The sequence below is a fragment of the Amblyraja radiata genome, chromosome 11, assembly GCF_010909765.2.
Source record: "Amblyraja radiata isolate CabotCenter1 chromosome 11, sAmbRad1.1.pri, whole genome shotgun sequence".
Lineage (NCBI taxonomy): Eukaryota > Metazoa > Chordata > Chondrichthyes > Rajiformes > Rajidae > Amblyraja > Amblyraja radiata.
In genome coordinates, this window is record NC_045966.1 from 46932989 (window position 1) to 46956601 (window position 23613).

General features: G+C 42.7%; 1 protein-coding gene across 4 annotated transcripts in view; it reads left to right on the forward strand.

The window, feature by feature from the left end:
• Positions 1–23613, forward strand: part of LOC116978600 (arf-GAP with Rho-GAP domain, ANK repeat and PH domain-containing protein 3-like) — a 173210-nt gene that overhangs the window by 139222 nt on the left and 10375 nt on the right. For all 4 annotated transcript variants that reach the window (XM_033029861.1, XM_033029862.1, XM_033029860.1 and 1 more), the window contains 10 exons: positions 242–389; positions 4937–5005; positions 6230–6304; positions 7227–7344; positions 8326–8451; positions 12949–13085; positions 14561–14646; positions 15527–15562; positions 18719–18782; positions 20925–21062. In XM_033029861.1, the coding sequence (XP_032885752.1) occupies positions 242–389; positions 4937–5005; positions 6230–6304; positions 7227–7344; positions 8326–8451; positions 12949–13085; positions 14561–14646; positions 15527–15562; positions 18719–18782; positions 20925–21062 (997 nt within the window). The remainder of the gene's footprint in view (positions 1–241; positions 390–4936; positions 5006–6229; positions 6305–7226; positions 7345–8325; positions 8452–12948; positions 13086–14560; positions 14647–15526; positions 15563–18718; positions 18783–20924; positions 21063–23613) is intronic.

Below are 23613 nucleotides of genomic sequence, written 5' to 3' on the forward strand. Positions count from 1 at the left end.
TACCGTCGCATTGCTGAACTCGGAGTCCCGCCGATAGATTCCTCCGGTCCCTCCGTCCCCATTGTTTAATTATTCTGTATTTTTTATTATTCTGTATCCTCTTTTTTTTAAATTTCTATATTGCACTACTACGGACTGACGCAAAACTGCATTTCGTTGTACCCATACTCAGTATTTGTGCAATGACATTAAAGTTGAATTGAATTGAATTGAATTAACTTCTCTCTCTTGATCCGAGCAGGGTTCAGAAATGCGCAGACCTCAACCAGATGTGCACCAAGAACTTGTCGCTACTTTTTGCTCCCAGCTTGTTTCAGACCGATGGGAAAGGAGAGCAGGAAGTGAGGATTATCGAAGACCTCGTTGACAACTACGTGACCTTGTTTGATGTAAGTAACCACTGGGGAAACACTGTTCCCTAATAATAAACAGTGGGAAACTGTGTCTCATAAATGTCTTTGAATAGGTGGCATTGACGACTGATAAGGGAAAGGTAGTTGACATTTTCTATATGGACTTTAGCAAGGTTTTTGAGCAGGTCCCACATGGTGGGGGAGATGTCAGATTCAGATTCAACTTTAATTGTCATTGTCAGTGTACAGTACAGAGACAACGAAATGCAGTTAGCATCTCCCTGGAAGAGCGACATAGAATATGATTTCAATAAATAAATCTATTTACATGCATACAGTCATAGTGTTTTTCCTGTGGGAGGAGTGTCCGGGGGAGGGGGTGATTGGCAGTCACCGAGGTACAGTGTTGAGTAGTGTCTGGCCAATGTCGTGGGATCCAGGCTGAGCTAGCCAATTGGATACAAAATTGACTAGCTCGGAGGAGACAGAGGGTAGTAGTGGAGGGTCGTTTTTCAGATTGGAGGCCTGACCAGGGGTCTGATGCAGGAATTAGGTCTACTGGTGTTTGTCATACATATTAACAATTTGGATGACATGTAGATGACAAGATGACAAGGCAGGTACATGGATAGGACAGGTCTGGAGGGATATGGACCAAATGAGGGCAGGTGGGTCTAGTGTAGCTGGGACTTGTTGGCCAGAGCGGGCAAGTTGGACCGAAGGGCCTGCTTCCACGCTGACTCTAGGTTCAGTAAGTATGCAGATGACCACCAAATTGGTGGTGTGATGGACAGTGAAGGAGATTATCTATAGCTACAGCGGGTTCTGGGTCAACTGGGAACATGGGCCAAGGAATGTCACATAGAAATAAACTCTGGCCTATGTGAGGTGAAGCATTTTGGGAAGCTATATCAGGCCAGGACATGTGCACTAAGTGGCAGGTCCCTGGAGTGAAACAGAGAGATCAAGGTATACAAGTACATAGTTTCCTGAAAGTGGCGACACTGGTAGATAAAGGAATGAAGATGGCATATGGTTGCCTACATCCAACAGAACACTAAGTACAAGAATTGGGATGTCATAATATGCCTAATGGACATTGGTGAGATCACTGTCTTTAAATATGTCTTTAAGCTAGAGAGGGTGCAAAAAAGATTCAGAAAGATGTTGTCTAAAACTGGAGTGCATAGATTAAAAAGGGAAAGGGGAGGGGAATTATTTTAAAATGAAGTGGAGGTCAGGTTTTTCACACAGAGTGTGGTATGCTGTACATGTGGAGTCTGTTGCCAGAGGAAGTGGTAAGGGCAAGTACAATTATAATGTTTAAAATACATTTGGACAGCTGCATGGATATGGGCCAAATGCAGGCAAAATGAACACGCTCTGGAAGACACTTTGGTCGTCATGGATGATTTGGGCCGAAGGGGCAGTTTCCATGTTGTGCAATTCTTTGACTCTCTGACTCTGTAGAATTTCTGGGATTTCAATGGAATGATTTGGCATTGGGTGGTTATCTTTGGGGGCGTTGAATGTGTTATAGTCATTGGTGAAAATCAGGGGATGTTCTTCCATTTTAGTTCCGAGTTAGAAAATTCTCATTTGGCACCCAGAATACACAAGGAAGTTGGGCATTCTAGTTCTCTTTTGGGGAGTTCCGGGTCCCCTTTATTTCAAGATCTTTCAAAGTAAAGATTTCACTGATTGTATGATTATGTTGGAGTTTGCTCTGCGAATGTTTCCATTGATGTAGAAGTCAAGGAACAGCACTTAGATCTAAGGGAGAATGGTGTCATTAATCCCATTGTTTAGTTAAGACTGTTCATCGCCCCTTCAAAGTGCCATCGCTGTTTTGCCAAAGAATTAGCCTGCTGGCCCTTGATCCCTTGATCGCCCAGAGCAAATCAAAATGACCGCTTTAGTTTGACACATCATAATGGATGTCAACTGAGACAACACACCAGAGGAAAAGTATGTTCTTCCACCAGCAAACATTTAATTGAATTAATGTTTTGTTTTGAAAATGTTTGTAATCCTACCAGTACACATGCATCTGTTTAAAAAAAAACCACAATTGTTGCCACAGGCGGTTACTTTAACAATGTCAGTGTTCCATCTTTAGCGCATGGTCTCAAAGCCAAAGACTTTAATTACTGTTTTGCCTCCGTTTCCTCTGTGCTATCGCAAAGGGTGATGGAAAAGTAGAACATAAGAAATACCTGCCTTTATAATTTAAGAGGCAGAAATTTATGGCATGAAGTGGAAAATGAATATGGGTGGATGTTGCTGATGGATTGTGTCATAGATTATTTGTCGTCAAACAGCAAGGAAACAGTCCCTTTGGTTCAATTTGTCCATGGTAATCAAAATGCCCGTCTATGCTTATCCCATTTGCCTGTGTATGGACCATAGCCCTTTAAACCTTTCTTCTCAATGTACTTGTCCAAATATTTTTTAAACATAATAATATTACCTGCTTCTATTACCTCCTCTGGCAGCTCGTTCCATATACCCTCTGTGTGAAATGGTTGCCCTTCTGGTCCATTGTGAAATGTTCCCCTCTCTTACTGTATTAAACTTATTTCCACTAGTTTTAGACTCTCTGTCCTGGTAAAAAAGACTGCAACTATCTACTACATCCATCGCTTGTAATTTAAAAAAACATTTGGAAGGTCATCCCTCAACTTCCTTCATTCCAGGCAAAACAGTCCCAGCCTATCCAACGGGATCCCACTACTGGCCATATCTTCCCATTTCTACACCTTTCTGCTTTCCGCAGAGACCGTTCCCTCCAAAACTCCCTGGTCAACTCGTCCCTTCACACTGATTTTCCACCCCCTCCCCAGGTACTTTCCCCAGCAACCACAGGAGATGCAACACCTGTCCCTGTACCTCCCCCCCTCAACCCCATCCAAGGATCCAAACAATCTTTCCAGGTGAGGCAGAGGTTCACTTGCACCTCCTCCAACCTCATCTACTATATCTGCTGTTCCAGGTGTCAACTTCTCTAAATCGGCGAGACCAAGCGCAGGCTCGGCGATCGTTTCACTGAACACATCCACTCAGTCCGTCTTAACCTATCTGATCTCCCGGTGGCTCAGCACTTCAACTCCCCCTCCCATTTCCAATCTGTCCTTTCTATCCTGGTGAGACACAGTGTCAGAGTGAGGCCCAGTGCACCCCAGCAGTATGAACATTGACTTTGCTAACTTCAGATAGCCCTTGCTTTCTCTCTCCATCCCCTCCCCTTCCCTGTTCTCCACTAGTCTTACCGACTACATTCTATCTTTGTCCTGCCCCCTCCCCTGACATTAGTCTGAAGAAGGGTCTCGGCCCGAAACGTCACCAGCTCCTTTTCTCCAGAGATGCTGCCTCACCTGCTGAATTACTCCAGCATTTTGTGTCTACCTTCGATTTAAACCAGCATCTGCAGTTCTTTCATTCATACCCAGCCTATCCAATCTCTCCTGATAATTCAAGCCCTCCTGCCCCAGGAAGTTCCTTTGATTTTTTTTTCTGCATCGTCTCTAACTTTGTCACACCTTTCACTATGGCGTGATCACTAGAATCCACCAAGTGTGGCCTAAACAGCTGATTGTCCAGCGGTAATATGATGCCCCAAGTCTTATACTCGCTCTTATAGTCTATGAAGGTAAGCTTGCTAAATACCTTCTTAACTATTCTATCCACCCATGTCACCATTTTCCCGGAACTGGGGACTTGCACCATAATGTCTCAATGCTCCTGAGATCACTGCAATTTACTGTTTAATTCCTGCCCTGTTTTAACTTCCAAAACCGTAAGATATTTCACTTGTCTGGGTTGAAATCCATCAGCCATTCCCTTGCCCACTTTTCCAGCTGATCTACATCCTGCTATAACCTTAAACTATCTATCCTCCCTACCTACTTTGCCATGAATCATTAATGTTGGTGTCATCTGCAAACACGAATCATGCCACCTACTTTCTCCTCCAACCTGTGTTAAAAAAAAAGTGGCTTGATTGACTTAAGTGTTCAGTAAAGAATTTCTAATTATTGAAAACTTGTCACTCATAGAAAATAGGCACTCATGATTCTGAAGAAGTGTCCTAATCTAAAACGTCTCCAATAGAGAGTCTAAAACTAGTGGAAATAATTATTTTCCTCTGGCCTCACAATTCATGTATTTTCGCTCCTTATCTTTTGTCTCCTTTACATCTCTGGCCTTTGTCCACCCACCTGTTAATCGACCCCCTCAACTGTATCCACCTATCCCTTGCCTGGGTTTGTTGCAACCCCATCGCTTTTCCAGCTTCCTTCCCCCATTAATACAATGAGTCTGAAGGAAGGTCCCGACTCGAAACGTCATCTAGTCATGTTCCCCATAGATGTTGCCTGACCCACTGAGTTACTCGTGCGCTTTGTGTGCTTTGCTCAAGATTCCACCATCTGCAGTTACCTGTGCCCACAACACATTGTTGCATCTTTGTGCTGATGCATTCAGATGGCATGTTCATTTGCTTACTGGTTTAAAACATTGTCTATTCTATAAGTGGGGGATTCAGAGAGTAACCCTGTGTGACCTATTGCTCTTGTCTATGGCAGATTGATGATGAACACGTGACACAGATAGATTTGGAAAACAGTTTGATCACGACATGGAAAGATGTGCAGGTAGGTGGCCAAGCAAACCTCACCCAAGAACAATGACTGGTCATTGTATTCAGCTGAAGATAGATGTAAACTATATATAAATTACACATGAAGTCTACACGACAGTGTGTAGTAAAAGACTGTGAATTGAAACAAGACATCACCGATTAGCTTCAGGGGGAAATGGGAGAATTTGTCCGTTGTTTGCAAGATCCAAATTTAACTCTGAAAAGGACAGCAGCAACCAAAATATATATGGCAGCCGCAACATATTAAAACATTCCAGGAAGCTTGAAACTTAAGATAGTCAGCAAACCCACCTACCAATCTATTAGCACAGGGAGGGGAAGAACATAGAATAGGTGAGAATAAGAGACAAATAGTTTACACAGTGCCTTTCAGATTGCATTCAGGGTATTCTAAGGCTATTACAGACAGCAAAATACAGTACATGTCAGGGAGTGGGTGAGTAGAGCAACCTAATGTAAGATCAAACCAGATAATGTGTGCAGGGGTAGCACAGTAGCGCAGTGGTAGAGTTGCTGCCTTACAGCACCAGAGACCCGGGTTTGATCCTGACTACAGCTGCTGCCTGTATGGATATGTTCTCCCCACGACTGCATGGGATTTCCCCGGGTGATCCAGTTTCCTCCATGGTGGGCCGGAGGGCCTGTTTTGTGTTGTTTCTCTAAAGTAATTAAATCTTTTTTTAAATAGCCTACCATAGCCATTAACTTTTTAGATTGCAGTAAACCCATCCAGTTAATTCATTATGCTTCAGGAAATTTACCGTCCTTGGGTGGTCTGGTTTATATCATATGATCTGGTTTCGAGACCCAAAACGCCACCTATTCATGTTCTCCAGAGATGGTTCAGATCGAGTCCCGAAACATCATCTATTTATGTCCTCCAGACATGTTGCCTGACCTGCTGAACTACTCCACCACTTTGTATCCTTTTGTGTATTAGCCAGCATCTGCAGTTCACTGTTTCTACCATCCTGCTGAGTGATGAGTTAAGAGTCCTGTCCCAAAACGTTGCCTGTCCATTTCCCTCCACAGATGCTGCCTGGCCCATTGAGTTCCTCCAGCACATTATTTTTTTGTTGATTAAAGTTACAGAGCTTCTATTTTAAAAATTAAATTGATAAATATTAACTGCTAAAAATAAATCCCAGATTGATACACTATATTCATTTGTAGGTCGTCGATTTCTATCCCTCCTAACAGTTTCTTTGGTTTACAGCTTTCCCAGGCTGGGGATTTGATCATGGAGGTGTACGTTGAGACAAAAGCAACTGACAGTTGTATGACCCTCAAGGTAGGTTTGCTGTCATATTTTCAGCTGAAGGTACCGACTCCACCGAGTCCACGCCGACCATCAATCACCCCTTCACACTAGTTCTATTTATCTTATTTTCTCATCCACTCAGTATGGAAAATGTGGAATTCTGTTAACCTTCAACGAGTAAAGGACAGTGAGAGACGTGGCCAGAGAGTACTAAACAATCTAAGTGTACTTCAGCGAGGAACCCATTCTGTCTTATGTGTGACCAGCCACCCACTGATGTGTTGATTCTTGTATACTCTCAAAAATGACCCAGCAAGCCACCCAACTAGTGATAGCTAATTAAGGATAGACAATAAATGGCGACTTTGCCAGCAACCCCAGATTCTGAATAATGATATAGGATGAATTTGGTGGAAAGGAATGAAGACGGGTTAATATTTGCATCTGTACTGTTTCTTGAACTCCTTCTGTTAGCATAAGCTGTGTGTTTGTCAGGCCATTCTGGGTTGGTCATACTGCAAAATTATTTCTGATGGCATTGTGGCACAGCACGGCGGAGTGTATTTGGAGGTTGTAGTGTGTAATAGCCTGATGGTTATTGGGAAGAAGCTGCTCCTGAACCTAGATGTTAGAGTTTTCAGGCTCCTTTTCCTTCTTCCTGATGCCTTAAAGTGCCAGAGATCCGGGTTTGATCCTGACTACAGGTGCTGCCTGTATGGAGTTTGTACTTTCTCCTGGAGCCCGTGCTGGTTTTCTACGGGTGCTCCGGTTTCCTCACACATTCCAAAGACGTACAGGTTTGAAGGTTAATTGGCTGCAAAATTGGCAATTGTCCCTAGTGTGTGGATAGTCCTAGCGTACAGGGATCACTGGTCGGCGTGGACTCGATGGGCCAAACGGCCTGTTTCCGCGCTGTATTCCTAAACTAAACTAAACTAACCTGACTTTGCAGGTATCACCTACAATGACATCAGAGGAACTGACGAATCAGGTGCTAGACATGAAGAACATGTTACCAGGAGAAAGAGAGGTTTGGGTCACCTTCGAGTGCATTGAAAACGGTGAACTGGGTAAGTGTCAAAATCCTGTCACATGAATGTTGGTGAGAAAGTGTGTCGGAATTTATATTTTGCCGCTATATTTAATATTCATGATTGCAACATAATTCCAATCTCTCTAGAAATGCAAGGAACAGCAGATGCTGGTTTATAAAAAAAAGGCAGTCAATATATAATACACACACACACACACACACACACACACACACACACACACACACACACACACACACACACACACACACACACACACACACACACACACACACAAATAAACAATAATAGTGCAAAGTAAAAAATAATGGCCCCATATCTATATGGTTCGGTGACTATTTGGAGGTTGTAATGTGTAATAGCCTGATGGTTATTGGGAAGAAGCTGCTCCTGAACCTAGATGTTAGAGTTTTCAAGCTCCTTTTCCTTCTTCCTGATGGCAGTGGGGAAATGAGAGTGTGGCCAGGGTAGTGTGAATCTCTGATAATGCTTGCTGTTTATTCCCTTATCATGTATCTGTACATTGTAAATGGCTCGATTGGAATCGGATTCCACTGACTGGTTAGCACGCAACAAAAGCTTTTCATTGTAAGTGACAATAAACTAAACTTGTTTAAGAAGGAACTGCAGATGCTGGAAAATCGTCTTTTTGTGGCAGTGACTCTTGTACATCCCTTCAATGGTGGTGAGGTCAGTTCCAGTGATGGAGTGGGCAGTGTTCACACAAATTTCCTGCCCTATCCCCACATCTCTCGATTCCTCCAATAGCAACTTATCCAATTCTGTATTGAGCACAAAATATAGATCAACAGCTTTCTGGTTGCAAGAAGCCTGCAATGATGTGAGCAGAGTGAATGTAGATAGAAACATTTGTAATTCTGAGGTTCCTGTATTCTAATGCCACTTCACTAATATTGGTCTTCTGTACTTGTGTGGAGATGAGAGCTGTGCTTTTTCCCTGATGGTCGTCCTCTTCAATAAATTTGCTCATTTCCACAGAGAGACCTCTCCACTCGAAGGAAAAGGTTCTGGAACAAGCTCTCCAATGGTGTAAGTTGGCAGAACCCAGCTCAGCTTATCTGGTAGTGAAGAGACTCCCGGAAGAAGGAGGAAACCTTTACTCAGGTAAGAATTAATGAGAGCTGCTCACTCACGACACTAGGGACCCCCGGGTTCGATCCTGACCTTGGGGTGCCGTTTAGAGGTACAGAGATACAGCATGCAAATAACCCCTTCAGCCCATCGAGTCCATGCCATCCACCAATCACCTAGAGAACAAAGTGCTAAAGTGCTGGAGGAACTCCACGGGTATGGCAGCATCTGTAGGGGGAATGAATGGATAATGTTTTGCGATGTTAAGGTATATATTAGAACCATCATCAAAGAGGACAGTTTAGAGATACAGATACCGCATGGAGAAGGCCCTTCGACCCACCGAGTCCACACGGACCATCGATCACATATAAACTAGTTCCATATTATTCCACATGCATTATGCACACTACAGGCATTTTACAGAAGTCAATTAACCCACAAACTTGCACGTCTTTGGGATCTGGGAAGCAACTGGAGCACCCCGAGAAAACCCACAGGGAGACGTACAAACTGCGTATAGACAGCACCCATAGTCTGGATTGAACCCGGGTCTCTGGTGCTGGGATGCAGCAGCTCTAACACTGCGACATCGTGCCGCCCATATGTGCTGTTTGTGTGAAGTTTGCCTCTTCTCCCTTTGACCGCTTGGGTTTCCTCTGGGTGTTCCGATTTCATCCCACATCCGAAAGACATGCAGTGATGTAGGTTATTTGGTCTCTGTAAATTGCCCCCTGGTATGTAGGGCTGGATAGACCATGAGAGATTGGGCAATGTCCTCCAGCCTTCTTCATTCATGGGCTTCCTGTGGAACCTTGTACTCCGGAGGAGATATTTATCCTTTTCATGCATTATTTAACTATTTATATTAATATTTATAAACAATCTAATTCATCATAACAAATGTTATGTTTCCTTTGATAGACGAAAGAAAGCCATGTGCCCATTGAGTCTATGCCAGCTCTCAATGCAGTCTCACCAATCCCATTCTCCCACAACCTATTTTCTCTCACATACCCATAACTCCCGACCCATCTACACATAGGTCACTTGCACTCACCATTTAACCTGCAGAGAATTGTAGACGCAGTCCTGACCACCAATCAAACTAACCTCCCTTTCATTGACTCCATCTACACTTCTCATTGCCTTGGCAAGACCACCAGCTTAATCAAGTATGAGGTACACCACAGACACTACCTCTCTTCTCTCCCATCAGGCAAGAGCTACAGAGTTTTGAAAATGCGCATCTCTAGTTCCAGGAACAATTTCCTCCCAGCTGTTATCAGGCAACTGTACCATCCTATCACCAACTACCTCATTGGAGACACTCAGACTTCATCTTGCACTAAATGTTATTCCCTTTATCCTGTATCTGTACACTGTGGATGGCTGGATTGTAATCATGTATCATCTTACCGCTGACTGGATAAAACACAACAAAGAAGCTTTTCACTGTACACTGCTGCACATGACAAAAAATTAAACTAAAACTAAAACCTACTGTCATATCTTTGGGATGTGAAGGGAAACCAGAGAAAACCCATGTTCACACAGGAAGAACATGCAGGTTCCACAAAGACAAAACTGCTAATCAGGAATTAAGTCAACACATTGGAACAGTGAGGCAGCAGGTTTTCTGATTGAGTCACCTGAGATAGAGTTTGTTCTATTAAGTTGAATGTGCTAAGCCCATGTCATAAGAAATAGGGGCAGGAGAACATAATTTACCCTTTCAAGGGAAACATGCAACTTAGTAGGATCTTAGTTGACCTGACCTCAGCCCTAATTTCCTGTCTATTTCTAAATGATGTATTCACGGGTGTGGCCACAGGGGGAGATGGCAGCCCTACCGGCAGTCTGTTTGTCTTTTCATTCTTTTTGCTATTTATTTATTTTTTAGTTTGTTCTAAGTTTGTTTTATTGTTCTTTGGTGTGTTTTATGTGGGGGGAGGGGAGTGGGGGAAACTTTTTTCATGTTCTTACCTTCCCGGAGATGTGATCAATTTTCGGATCACATACTCCGGGTACTGCGGTCTACAATCGCTGGAGCTGGAAGCCTCCTCGGACTGTCGTGAGCCCCACCCCAGGGCGCGGATTTAACATCGGAGCGGGTCGCTTGCCTGGGATCGCTCCCACCATGACCACCTCAGACTTTAACATCAAGGGCTCGCAGTCTCGGGTGAGGCCAAGTCGGGTGCTCCAACGCCGCGGAGGGCTCGACCAGCCCCGACGTGAGATACGATCGCCCGGCGCGGGGGAGCTGACATCCCCCCGAAGCGGGAGTGGAGCGCCTCGACGCGGAGGGCCTGAACGCCGGCTACGGGAGTCAAGATCGTCCCGTCAACGGGGGCTCGAGGCCCACGACCGAGGAAGAGCTAGGGGAAGGACTTGAACTTTATTTTGCCTTTTGCTGTGAGGAGTGTGTAGGAGTCACTATGGTGGATGTTCAATGTTAAAATGTGTTTTGATTGTTCCGTTTCCAAGATGGCTGCCTGAAGGGAGAGTGAACGCTGGCGCGATTAGCTGCCGCTGCTCTCTCTCTGAATTGGGTATTGTTGATGTCCTTACTATTTATTTTTTATTTTTTGTTGTTATAGGGTGATTTCACGAAAGGTCACTGGAGCGTAGATCCTCACCCACGTGACCGCAAAATTTAACTGGGGTACAAGCATCACTTCCGGTACATGTTAGTGATGCTGAAAACACGCACTTTCACACCCGTTAAAAACCACGAAAACGGCCAGTTTTTGAGCTGTAAATTACTGTGCCAGTCGGGGTGACCGTGAGGCACAGCTACCTAACTTTACAGTCCAGAAGAAAGATAAAAACTAGGGTAAATTCAAGAGGGAGCTGAAGGTGCAAAAACAGCGGAAGTGATCAGCGGACATTTGCCGTGGAGATATAAAGATCGAAAATATCGGGAATTATCGCGTTTGCTCGCTGCATTTCATCAAAAGTAAGGCATTATTGACTTTTTATCTTTATTCATTTGTTATATGAAAAGTTTTAAAAGTGAAAAATCCGTCCGTAAAATTGCAAAATCACCCATGATTCTCAGGTGGGTTTAAGCTCCATTTACCATTTAAATAATCGTAAACTATCAATGCGTTTTGAAATAAATTTTACTCAGATGCAAGCTAAGGAATGGGATAATTGTCAGCTGTTAATTGGACATAATCAGGCATTTTATTATTTGCCAAAATATATTTCTCAATGCTCACAGTGGGTGCCCAATCAGGATTGTTGACATCATTCCATGCTGCAGGCTTGTCTGTTATTAGATGATAAATAAATAAGTAGTTTGGGTGATTGTGCAGGCTTTAAACAAGAAACATTGAGAAATATATTTTGGCAAATAATAAAATGTCCTGATTTTGTCCAATAAACAGCTGACAATTATCCCATTCCTTAGCTTGCATCTGAGTAAAATTTATTTCAAAACGCATTGATAGTTTACGATTATTTAAATGGTAAATGGAGCTACAGAAGCATTTTCATTTTGCATGTTAAAACCCACCTGAGAACCATGGGCGATTTTGCAATTTTACTGACGGATTTTTCACTTTTAAAACTTTTCATATAACAAATGAATAAAGATAAGAAGTCAATAATGCCTTACTTTTGATGAAATGCAGCGAGCAAACACGATCATTCCCGATATTTTCGATCTTTATATCTCCATGGCAAATGTCTGCTGATCACTTCTGCTGTTTTTGCACCTTCAGCTCCCTCTTGAATTTACCTTAGTTTTTATCTTTCTTCTGGACTGTAAAGTTAGGTAGCTGTGCCTCACATCACCCCAACTGGCACAGTAATTTACAGCTCAAAAACTGGCCGTTTTCGCGGTTTTTAACGGGTGTGAAAGTGCGTGTTTTCAGCATCACTAACATGTACCGGAAGTGACGCTTGTACCCCAGTTAAATTTTGCGGTCACGTGGGTGAGGATCTACGCTCCAGTGACCTTTTGTGAAATCACCCTATATATTTTTTTGTTTTGTTTCTTTCCGCTTACATGTTTTGTAATCTGTTTACTAAATTTTGTAAGGTGTCCTTGAGAGTCCTTGAAAGGCGCCCATAAGTATAATGTATTATTATTATTATTATTAATTAACCCACTCATCTAAATAATCCACAATCCATTTGGGCGGCACAGTGGTGCAACGGTAGAGTTGCTGCCTTACAGTCAGAGAACCGGGTTTGATCCTGACTACGGGTGCTGTCTGTACGGAGTTTGTATGTTCTCCCTGTGACGTCATGGGTTTCCTCCAACATGCCAAAGATGTGCAGGTTAATTGGCTTCTGTAAATTGTCCCTAGTGTGTAGGATAGAACTAGTGTTTGGGGCGATTGCTGGTTGGCGTTGACTCAGTGGGCCAAAGGAACTGTTTCCGCACTGTATGTCTAAACTAAACTAAATTAACTAATCTATCAAAGAGAAGTCTGCTAATCTTGTTGTTGTGCGTAAACGCTCTAACAAACCAATATGATGGACATAACTCTCTGTTTTCTTTTATGCAACGTGTGATAGCAACTAAAAATGAAACTCCAAAGTATGGGGTCTTGAAATGTCGAGAGGAACCACCAAAACTCCTGGCTGGGAACAAGTTCCAGGAGCGATATTTCGTTCTGCGAGATCGCAAGCTGCTTCTGTTTAAGGATAAAAAGGTAAACTGATGAAGTTCATGAAAGTGGTCGGTTATATTATTCGTGCTGAAACTGTTTCGGGAACAGCGGCTAGCTGTGTTAGCCAAATATGCTTTTTTTTGGCCTAACATGTAAGCCATTTAAAAAGTTCAAGCTGTAACCACAGGATATCTGAATTGAAGATTGATCGTACAAGTCAATGGTGAGGCAGTTCTATGTGCATTTCTGGTCACTCTGCGAAAGGAAGGATGTCATTACATTAGAAAGAGTGCAGAAGGACTGGAAGGCTTGAGTTACAGGGAAAGGTTTGATAGGCTCGGACATTATTCCCTGGAGCATGGGAGGCTGCGGGGTTTAGTTTAGTACATTACAGCACCAGAGCCCCGGGTTTGATCCTGACTACGGGTGCTGTATGTACCAAGTTTGTACGTTCTCCCCGTGACTGCAGTGTTTTCTCCGAGTGCTCCGGTTATCCCAACATTCCAAAGATGTACAGGCTTGTCGGAAGGAACTGCAGATGCTGGTTAAACCGGAGATAGACACAAAAAGCTGGAGTAACTCAGCGGGACAGGCAGCATCACTGGAGAGAAGGAATTGGTGAGGTTTCATGTCGAGATCCTTCTTCAGACTCGTTTGTAGGTTGATTGGCTTTGGTAAAGATTGTGAATTGTCCCCAGTGTGTAGAATAGTGCTCGTGTACGGGGATCGCTGGTTGGCGTGGACTCGGTGGTCCAAAAGGCCTGTTCCATGCTGTATCTCTAAATGAAACCAAACAAAATACTGCGCCCAGCAATGATCTTTGCAATCTGCAGGGATATAAAAACTCAGTTAAGCATGTGCAGAGAGCACAAATATTTTATATCCCCATTCCTTCACTTCCAATTGCAGTCTTGTTGTTCCATGTTTTACTGAGAGTCAGAAATGATCAACATGGCCCGTTGGCCACAATACATGGCCAAACATAATGCCAGATTCAATTAAACTACATTGATCTCTATTCCTCCATTCCCTGCATATCCACGTACCAAGATAAAAGCCTCTGAATGCTGCTGTCGTTCGTGTCACCACCACCATCCTTGGCAGCACATTCCAGTCACCCATCACTCTGTGTGAAAACACTAGCCCCGCACATCACAATTAAATGTTGTCCCTCTCACTTTACAGCTATGCCCTCCTGCCTTTACCATTCCCACTCTGACTGTCTACCCGACGTAGAAGATGATACGTTGCACATTTTTGGACCAATTTCTGCTAGTCAGTATCATGAACGTTGATGACATCAATGTGTGTCGATATGGAACTGCAGAAAAGGGTATTTGTGCTGGAACGAGTTGTGGCTGGAAATGTGATTTTCTGATGTGCAGAAATGGGCAGAAATCACAAGTGGTGTTGTAAAACATCCAAAACAACATCACCAACAGGCCAATGTTACAACTTTGGCTGACTGGATTAATAAGTGTGCAATGGATGAAGAATGTGATTGTCCTATTTTGCAGAGCTCCAAGCCAGAGCGGGAGTGGTCTGTCTTCTCGCTGAAGGTTTACTTGGGCATTAAGAAGAAGCTGAAAGCACCAACAGCGCAGTAAGAGCATTATTTACAATCTCAGGGGGAGGAGTGATGGGGAGGGGACAAACAGGGGGATTTGAAATGAAAATCCAAATTGCACTGATCAGCTTAGTCATGTTCAGTGATACAAGTTACCACATCTTCAGTCTCCACCTGTTAAGAGATCTGTTGCAAGAATGATCAGACTTTATAACCCATAGTTTTTTAGAGCACCCTTGGGTGAAATGTTGGAAATCAGTTGCGCAGCTGGTAGACCTTCTGTCTCACAGCTCCAGAGGCCCGGGTTCGATCCACACTTCGGGTGCTTCTGGTGTGGAGTTTCCACATTCTCTCTGGGTGCTCTGGTTTCCTCCCACATTCCAATATGAGAGGGTTTGAGTTCATTGGCCTTTGTAAATTGCCCTTCGTGTGTAGGGAATGGGAAAGTGGGATCATATTGATCTAGTGTAAACAGGAGATCGATGGTCACTGCGACTCGGCGGGACAAAGGGCCCGTTTCCATGCTGTATCTTTCAAACAGTCAAAACTTAAGTCCGAGTCAGCATCTCTAATCAGAGGTTATGCCGGCAATCTGTTTCTATGACTGTATATTCCCTTGGCTCATTATTATAACCAGAAAATTAGTGAGGACGAAAAGAGTGCACACATTTCTGTGCTGATGAAAATAATCAGTTCTCCTGCAGTGTAGTGTTCTGTTAAGGATGGTTAATTTATTGAATATATGCTATTGTGCAACATACCATACGGTAAAAACTTGTTTCCATAAGGAATGTATCATTGTCCTGTTCTGATGCCATGCTCTGGTATCTCTGTTTAAAAGAACAAAGTACTGAACATTAGCATTTGAATTTATTCTCTTAATTGTACTAATGGATCATTTTCATTTGTTGTATAGGTGGGGGTTCACAATTTTTATGGATAAGCAGCAATGGTAAGTAAACATGGACGACTCTCCCACACTTTGTTCTGTTGAAGATCTTAGTGTGATCCATCCACACTGAGGGTCTTGCACCTTGGTTGCTTCAGGTGAACTCTAGTTTAGTTTAGTTTAGTTCAGAGATACAGCATGGAAACATGCCCTAGGGCCCACAGAGTCTGTGCCGACCAGCGATCCCCATACACTGGTACTGTCCTACACACTGGAGACAATTTACAAACTTTACAAAAGCCAATTAACTTACAAACCCATGCGTCTTTGGAATGTGGGAGGAAACCGGAGCACCCGGGGAAAACCCACGCAGTCATGGGAGAAAACCTGCAAACTCCGCACAGAGAGCACTCGTAGTCAGGATTGATCCCGGGTTACTGCCGCTGCACCACTTTGTCTTGAAATTGAAAATAGATTCACACAATAAATGTCAGTGAAGATTTTGCTGTAAACCCAGCTGAAACTTTGAACAAAGTTGCAGAAAGACTTGGCCATGATAAGTGTTTAGGAATGGACATTGAAAAGGTGCATAGAGTTTTTGCAGCCTATGGACAAGGAGCTGAAATGTTTTTGGTCATCAATGAGTTTTGTCATGTGCATTGGGTACATCAAGTAGTTTCACGAAATACCAAGAGGGAAAGGGTTGAGATCTAACATCATACTGAATGTGCAGAAATTGAACATAATTCCAGGTGGGATTTTCACTGGTCCACAATTGCAGGAAGAATTTTCACTAGTCTCGTTTGGAAGGCAGTCTTAATCCACCAGTAATCAATTCCTGTAATTGCTAAAACTGCAGGTACATATGTTCACCAGAAGAGCTTATTTCTCAGTAATTCGATACTGTTTCATTTGTCTCATAAGCAACTGCAGAGTGAAATTATTTTCGCATATATAAGTCCAAAGTCCGCTACGCCCATGTGCTCAATGTACCGGCCTCCATTTTAATCTATTTTGTTTCTGACCTTGATGAAAATGTACAGTTATTGAACACACTCTTGTTCTTTCATATTGCACAACTTCAAACAGGCAACAGAGAGGTAGTCAAGGTGGTTGAGGAATCTGTCAAGAAGCAAACGTGGCCAAGATGCTCAAAACTAGCATGAAATACCACCAGGCCAATGTCTAATTGAAAGGTCGAACAAGTCGACAACATGGAATGCGCACCTGCAGAACCCATGATGGGAAGATTAAAGCCATTCTTGGAGCTTGTTCTACTAAATCTTGGCTTTTAATCATGAATGAAGCTGCTGAGTCCAAGTGGTCATGGAGCCATTCACCATAGAAACAGATCCCATGGCTTCCCATCTACATACACACACAAGTACCTATTTATACTAATCTCATTTATCAACATTAACTCACCATGCCTTGGCAATTAAAATGCTCATCCTGAGGCTACTTGAATTCTGTACCTCCACCATCCCTTCAGGCATTGCGTTCTAGAAAAAGCCATTTCTCTTTTCAAAATATCTACCATGAAATATGAAATATGAAATATGTTAATGCATTTAAACAAAATAGTAGTTTCTCTTGAAGTTAGACACAAACTGCTGAAATAACTCAGCTGAGCATGTTGTGCATATTTGGTGTAAACCAACATCTGCAGTTTCTTCCTACATATTACAGCTTCTATTGTGCCTTCAAAATCCCATGCCATTTACAGGGACTTATCAAGTGAAATTTGATCACAAGATAGAAAGTAGACACAACATTGAAGCTGTGAATTAGAAGATCTGTCTTATAGGTGATACTGATAACAGAGGTGAGGAGAGTTAAGGAAGGATTTTAACCCAAAACAGTTGAAAGACCTCACATGAACTACAACACAAAGCAAACTGGAAATTTGCCAGACATCAGACGTGCAGAGGCACAGAGAGCTCAGAAGGTTGAAGGTTGCAATGCAATGTGTTTTGGAATTGCAATGTTCCACAACCAGGTGAAAAATTGATGAACGAAAGAAAAGGACAGAATCACTGGAGTGTAGATTGTTATGTTACTGAATTACTGCTCGACTGTGCAGTCAGTTCTGTCGGTGGTATTCTTCTGCCACCTAGTGATTGAGCGTGAACACAATTCATGCCATTAATATAGGCAGTCCCTGAGTTTAGTTTAGTTTAGATATACAGCATGGGAACAGGCCCTTTGGCCCACCGAGTCCACGCCAACCAATAATCACCTGTTCACACCAGTTATAAGTTATCCCACTTTTACATCCACTCCCTACACATTAGGGTGGCATCTGCAGTTCTTTGTTTCTCTCTAAATATTTTGAAAAGTTGTGTAATAGCCTTTCTGCTGACACAATATTTATTGGTTTTAAACACCATGATTCCTCTATTCCTCAGTTCTTCCTGGGATGTGACCATTTATTACGTATGTTATAGAGTCATAGAGTCATACAGCCAGGAAACAAGCCATCAGCTTAATTAGACCATGCCGGCCAATATGCCCCATCTACACTATTCCCATCTGCCTGTGCTTGACACAGAACTCCCTAAACCTATACTATCCATGTACTGTACCTGTCAAAATGTCTATTAGACAAGGATAGTACCTGCCTCAACTACCCCCTCTGGCAGCTCATTCCATATACCCATCACCATTTGTGTAAAAAGGTTACCCCTCAGATTCCTATTAAATCTTTCCCCCTTCACCATAAACTCATGCCCTCTTGTTCTCAATTCCCCTACTCTGGGCGAAAGACTGTGCGTTTACCCGGTCTATTCCTCTCATGATTCTGTACACCTCTATAAGATCACGCATCATCCACCTGCACTCCAAGGAATAAAGTCCCAGCCTACTCAACCTCTCACTACAGACTCTCGAGTCCTGGCAACAACCTCGTAAATCTTCTCTGCACCCATCCAGCTTGACAACATCTTTCCTATAACATGGTGACAAAAACTGAACAAAATACTCTAATGTGGCCTCACCAACATTTTATACAACTGTAACATGACCTCCCAACTTCAATACGCAATACTCTGACTGATGAAGAACAATGTGCCAAATGCCTTCTTGATCACCCTATCTACCTGTGATGCTACTTTCAAGGAAGTTCTAGTCTTATACTTGTCCAGGACTGTTGCCTTGATGGTTTGTTGTTGGATTTCTCTCTCCATGTGGTTTTGATAGTTTGTAGTTGTTCTGTTGCAGGTTCCTGTGCTGTTCAGGACAATCTGAGATGTGGGATTGGACAGCTAGCATCCTTAGATCACAGGTAAAGAACATCTTGCATTGATATGGACTTTTATTTTAGTTTTAGAGATACAATAGATAGACAATACAACACGGAAGCAGGCCTTTCAGACCACAGGGCCAGTACCACCAATGATCCCTGCAATTTAACACTATTCTACACACACTAGGGACAATTTACACTTATACCAAGCCAATTAGCCTACAAACCTGTACGTCTTTGGACTGTGGGAAGAAACCAAAGATCTCGGAGAAAACTCATACAGTCACGGGGAGAACGTACAAACTCCATACAGCACCAATTCATGATTGAATCTGGGTCTCCGGCGCTGCAAACACTGTAAGGCAGCAACTCTACTGCTGCGCCACCGTGCTGTCCCTAACTCTTCTTGTCTGAGTTAAATGTCTTGAGGCATCAAAAATCAACCTTTCAATTTAAATATTACATCATCTTGTCCTGAGCTGCATGAAAGAGGAATACATTCTAGCATTTATGTTGTGCTTTTTAAAGGCCTTTCAAGGTGCTGTACAACCAATGAAATACTTCTGAAGTGTGCCCACTGTTGTTCTTGTAGGAAATGTGGTACTAATTAGTACACAAGATCTCACCAACTACAATGTGACGATGATGGAAAGTTATTGTCCAGGATGCCAAGGAAGAATTCAACTGTTAATAAAAGTGATGTCATGAAGTCACATAGTCCAGCTGCTTTGGGGCCTTACTTTAATTTGTCATCTGAAACGCAGATGTTCCCAATTAGGCTCTGTTCTGTAAAAGGGATCTATAGCATTTGATAGACCTTCTGTTCCAGGACAAGTCTCCATGTCCATGTTTATTGGGCCCAAGCAGGTTATAAACATTTCTACATTGAAGGGATTAAAACTAATTTCCTGAAATAGGTTAGGAACAGAAACTAAAGCTGATGTAGTATAGTATTAGTATGAGGAAGATGCTTTAATGAAAATAGGAATAATTGATTTAATCAGCTCCGCAAGAAGAAGATCTGCTCTTCATCCGTTTGTTCTGTTAGGTACAAACTGATGTGTTTAATACATGGTTCCTACTCTTAGAACAAGTGGGTTTTTTTCGTGATGGTACACACAAATACAGTGCATCGCCGCCCTTTAAAAGGTTAAATGTCATAATTCTATTTTCCAGCACATGTCATTTATATTTATTAATCATTAATCAGCTTTTTGTGTACAAAAAAACAAAGGTTGGAACCAAGGAGTGATGGGAGGAATGTGTTGATAAATATTCCAGAGTTTGTGCAATAGAACCTGGCTTCTGTGGGACCTTCTTCAAAAGATGTCATCGTCAAATTTATTAACATATGCACAAGTATACAGGTACAATGAAAATCTTGCCTGCAGCAGCAGCATCACGGGCACGCAGGCTCGACAGCACACGGAAACATAAAATTAGATGTAGATTTATATATAAATCACATATCATTTCATTGGCCTTGACAGAATGGATCTGGTGCAGAAGGTGTAGGATTTCAGTTCGCATGTGCTTCCTTGTGAACTGCCTGTCTAATGTTGCTCACTTATTCCAGGTGGGAAACAAATGTAATTATCAGCATTTTTCAATCCAACAAATGAAACAACCACGACAGGGCTTATTCACATACCGGTAATTTGCATACAGTTTATGTCACTGTAAACCATATGATTTAGGTCAATACACACAACACTGGAGGAATTCCGTAGGAAGGAACTGTGGATGCTGGTTTAAATCGAAGATAAACAAAATGCTGGAGTAACTCAGTGGGACAAACAGCATCTCTGGATAGAAGGAATGGGTGATGTTTCCGGTCGAGACCCTTTTTCAGACTGAGGAAAAGGATGGGTGAATCCTTTTTCTTCTTCTCCTTTTTCTCCAGAGATGCTGCCTGAGCTGCTGAGTTACTCCAGCACTTTGTGTCTCCCTTCAATCTGAAGAATGTTTCTGACCCAAAATGTCACCAGTCCATTCCCACTGTGGACGCTGCCTGACCCGCTGAGCTCCTCCAACACTTTGTGTCTCCATATGAGCTATTTCCTAGTTTCAGTACAAAGGAATAAATTGATGCTCTTATAACACTCCGATGCCCTTTACAGTTAATAAAGTCTTGAAGCACAGTCAAGGGTACAAAGTGATATTATATTTTCTTCCTTTCAGCATGATGACCTCCGACCTACAATATTAAGACGCCATTCATCGTCCGATTTATTCAAGCAGAAATTTGGAACCATGCCACTTATTCCGCTCCATGGGGATGAAAGCAATGCCATTATGCTATCTGCAAATCAAACTCTGGTAATAGCAAGATTGCTCCTCCTGGCCATTTTTATCTTTTAAAACATGAATTGGGGTATTTTGCTTTTGACCTGTATGTCTGATGCTTTCCATTGCGTAATGGAATTTGCCAGATCTCAAACCCATTGACTTTGTTGGTTGAGCCACCTTGTTGAATCCGCTGCCCATATGGTGCTGTTTAACATGAGGCATTAAACCAACGACAATCATGAAATGTGGTTACATTTCCATGTCAAGGTGCATTGACTCCGTTGTGTAAGACTTCACTCCAACAACATAAGAGGATTCAGTTGTTTCCTACATGAAAGCTCGCTGCTACTGAATTATTACATAGTCACAGAGTCATACAGCATGGAAACAGCCCCTTCATCCCAATTCGACCATGCTGACCAAGATAACTGATCTAAGTTACTCCCATTTGCCCCATATCCCACTAACCCTTTCCTATCCATGTACCTGTCCAAGTGTATTTTAAATGCTGTTATGGTACTGCCTCGGCTACCTCCCCTGGCTAAGGAATGTTCATACTGGGGAGGGTGAGGGATACTGATCTGATTGAGCAACACTTACTCCTTGGGTTATAAGCCGATTCTTGGTGCAACACAGAAAAGGTGAATGATAATGGAATAAAGAGCTATCTGATGTCCCACTCTGTTGTCCTCTCGACACCTCTCGTGGTTCCTTCCATTTGCAATAATATTCCATCTCCGTTTTACTGTGGAAATTAGACCTTTTGTCCTTTTGGGCAAAATGCTTCTGATCATAACAATTCACAGCAAAATTCACCTCTTAGTCACAGATTATCTTAAAATGATAAACCCTTGCCTTCATCACCCAACATTCCAGCTCCAGATTAAGGATGCATCAGGTTCCTCCCTCCCCATTTTAGATGATTGCTTTATCTTAAATAGCTTCTTCAATGAATAAAGTGGTGTCTGAGCATATGTATTATATTTTAACTGTGCAAATTGGAAACCACTCTTTGTTTAATGGAAATAAGGAACTATTACATAGTGACAAGCATTATAAAATGAGTTGAGGTGCATTGTGCAAAGACCTTTCTCTGTGTAGTGTATGTTTGCTGTTTGTACAGTTTTTTATCTCTCTGTTTATGGTTCCTTCTGTCATTTTTGCCTTTGTAACTATGGCGCACAACTGCATTTTCAATAGCAGGTGGAAATTCGTAAGCTCCAAAACCTGCCACACCCAAAGCTTCCCTAATGCCCTGAAGGGAAATTCACTTTGAATAATCAATAGGAATTCTACACTGGCACATCATGCAACTGATAGAAGAAACACTGACTGCTCTGTGTTTAACATTATTTAAGTGTCTTAATCTGTTTACTTTAGACTTCAGAGATACAGTGCAAAACAGTCCCTTTGGCCCACTGAGTCTATTGCGACACTAAAGGGCCTGTCCCACTTACGCGACTTTTCAGATCCTGTCTACGACCTTAAAGCTCGAGGACACTCGCTTGAAAAACCGCGAGCTGGATCAACTGTCAGCGATGAAACCGCGAGCTGGATCGACCGTCAGCACACACACATACACACACACAAACACATCGCCAAGGCGGGGGCCAGGGAAAGCGGGGGAGCGCTGTCTGAAATTTGCATCCATGATGAACAGGAAGGTAAAAGACGGCTGGCACAGTGTACGGTAAGTCCTTTAGAGAGCGGGGGGGAACACTTTTAAGAAGCCAGACAACTTTTAATAAAGTTTAGCGGGCATTTAACATTACCGGTTAGTTTTCCTTGATTCTGAAAACTCGAGCCAATTAAAATGCCCGGTCAGCAAAGGAGATTGGCCAGGGCTATCTCGACTACCTATAACTACATGGTGACCCCAGTACCACTGCATTACGAGTTCAAAAGAACCATGCCGGCCAATTTTTACTCGCATAAAATTTTTCAGCATGCTGAAAAACTTTCCTCAAACAAACTGAGGCGGCGAGTATGCGGGAACTTCTCTCGAGTATGATGGAGAGTTACAGTGATCTCCTAGGACCACGTGTCGACCATGCTGTGAATTTGTGGCGAGCACAAACTCTTCTAAACTGGCAAATTAGTTCACCGTAGTGGAACAGGCCCTTTACACTATTCTACACACACTAGGGACTATTTACAATTTTACCAAAGCCAATTAACCTACAAATCTGTCTTTGGAGTGTCGGGGAAAATCGGAGCACCCGGAGAAAATCAACGTGGTCACAGGGAGAACATATAAACTCCGTACAGACTGCACACGTAGTCAGGATGGAACCTGAGTCTATGGTGCAGTTCCTTGATGCATTCCCAATGTAGAATATGGGAGACTAACAGGAGTTAACCATTATTTCACTATTGGAATGAAGTTCCTTGCATCTCAGCCCTTAGTTGGGTTGGTTCAGTTTAATCATCAAATGTAAGGAAACAGCTTTCAATTTGCTTGAAGCGGTGTTGTACTTATGCCTGCAGTGCAAATTGGAATCCACCTCCTTTCCTCCCACCCACCTAACACAGGCACTCGAGTGCATTAAATTTCAAGTGTGCAAATTAGAAAATTTCCTTT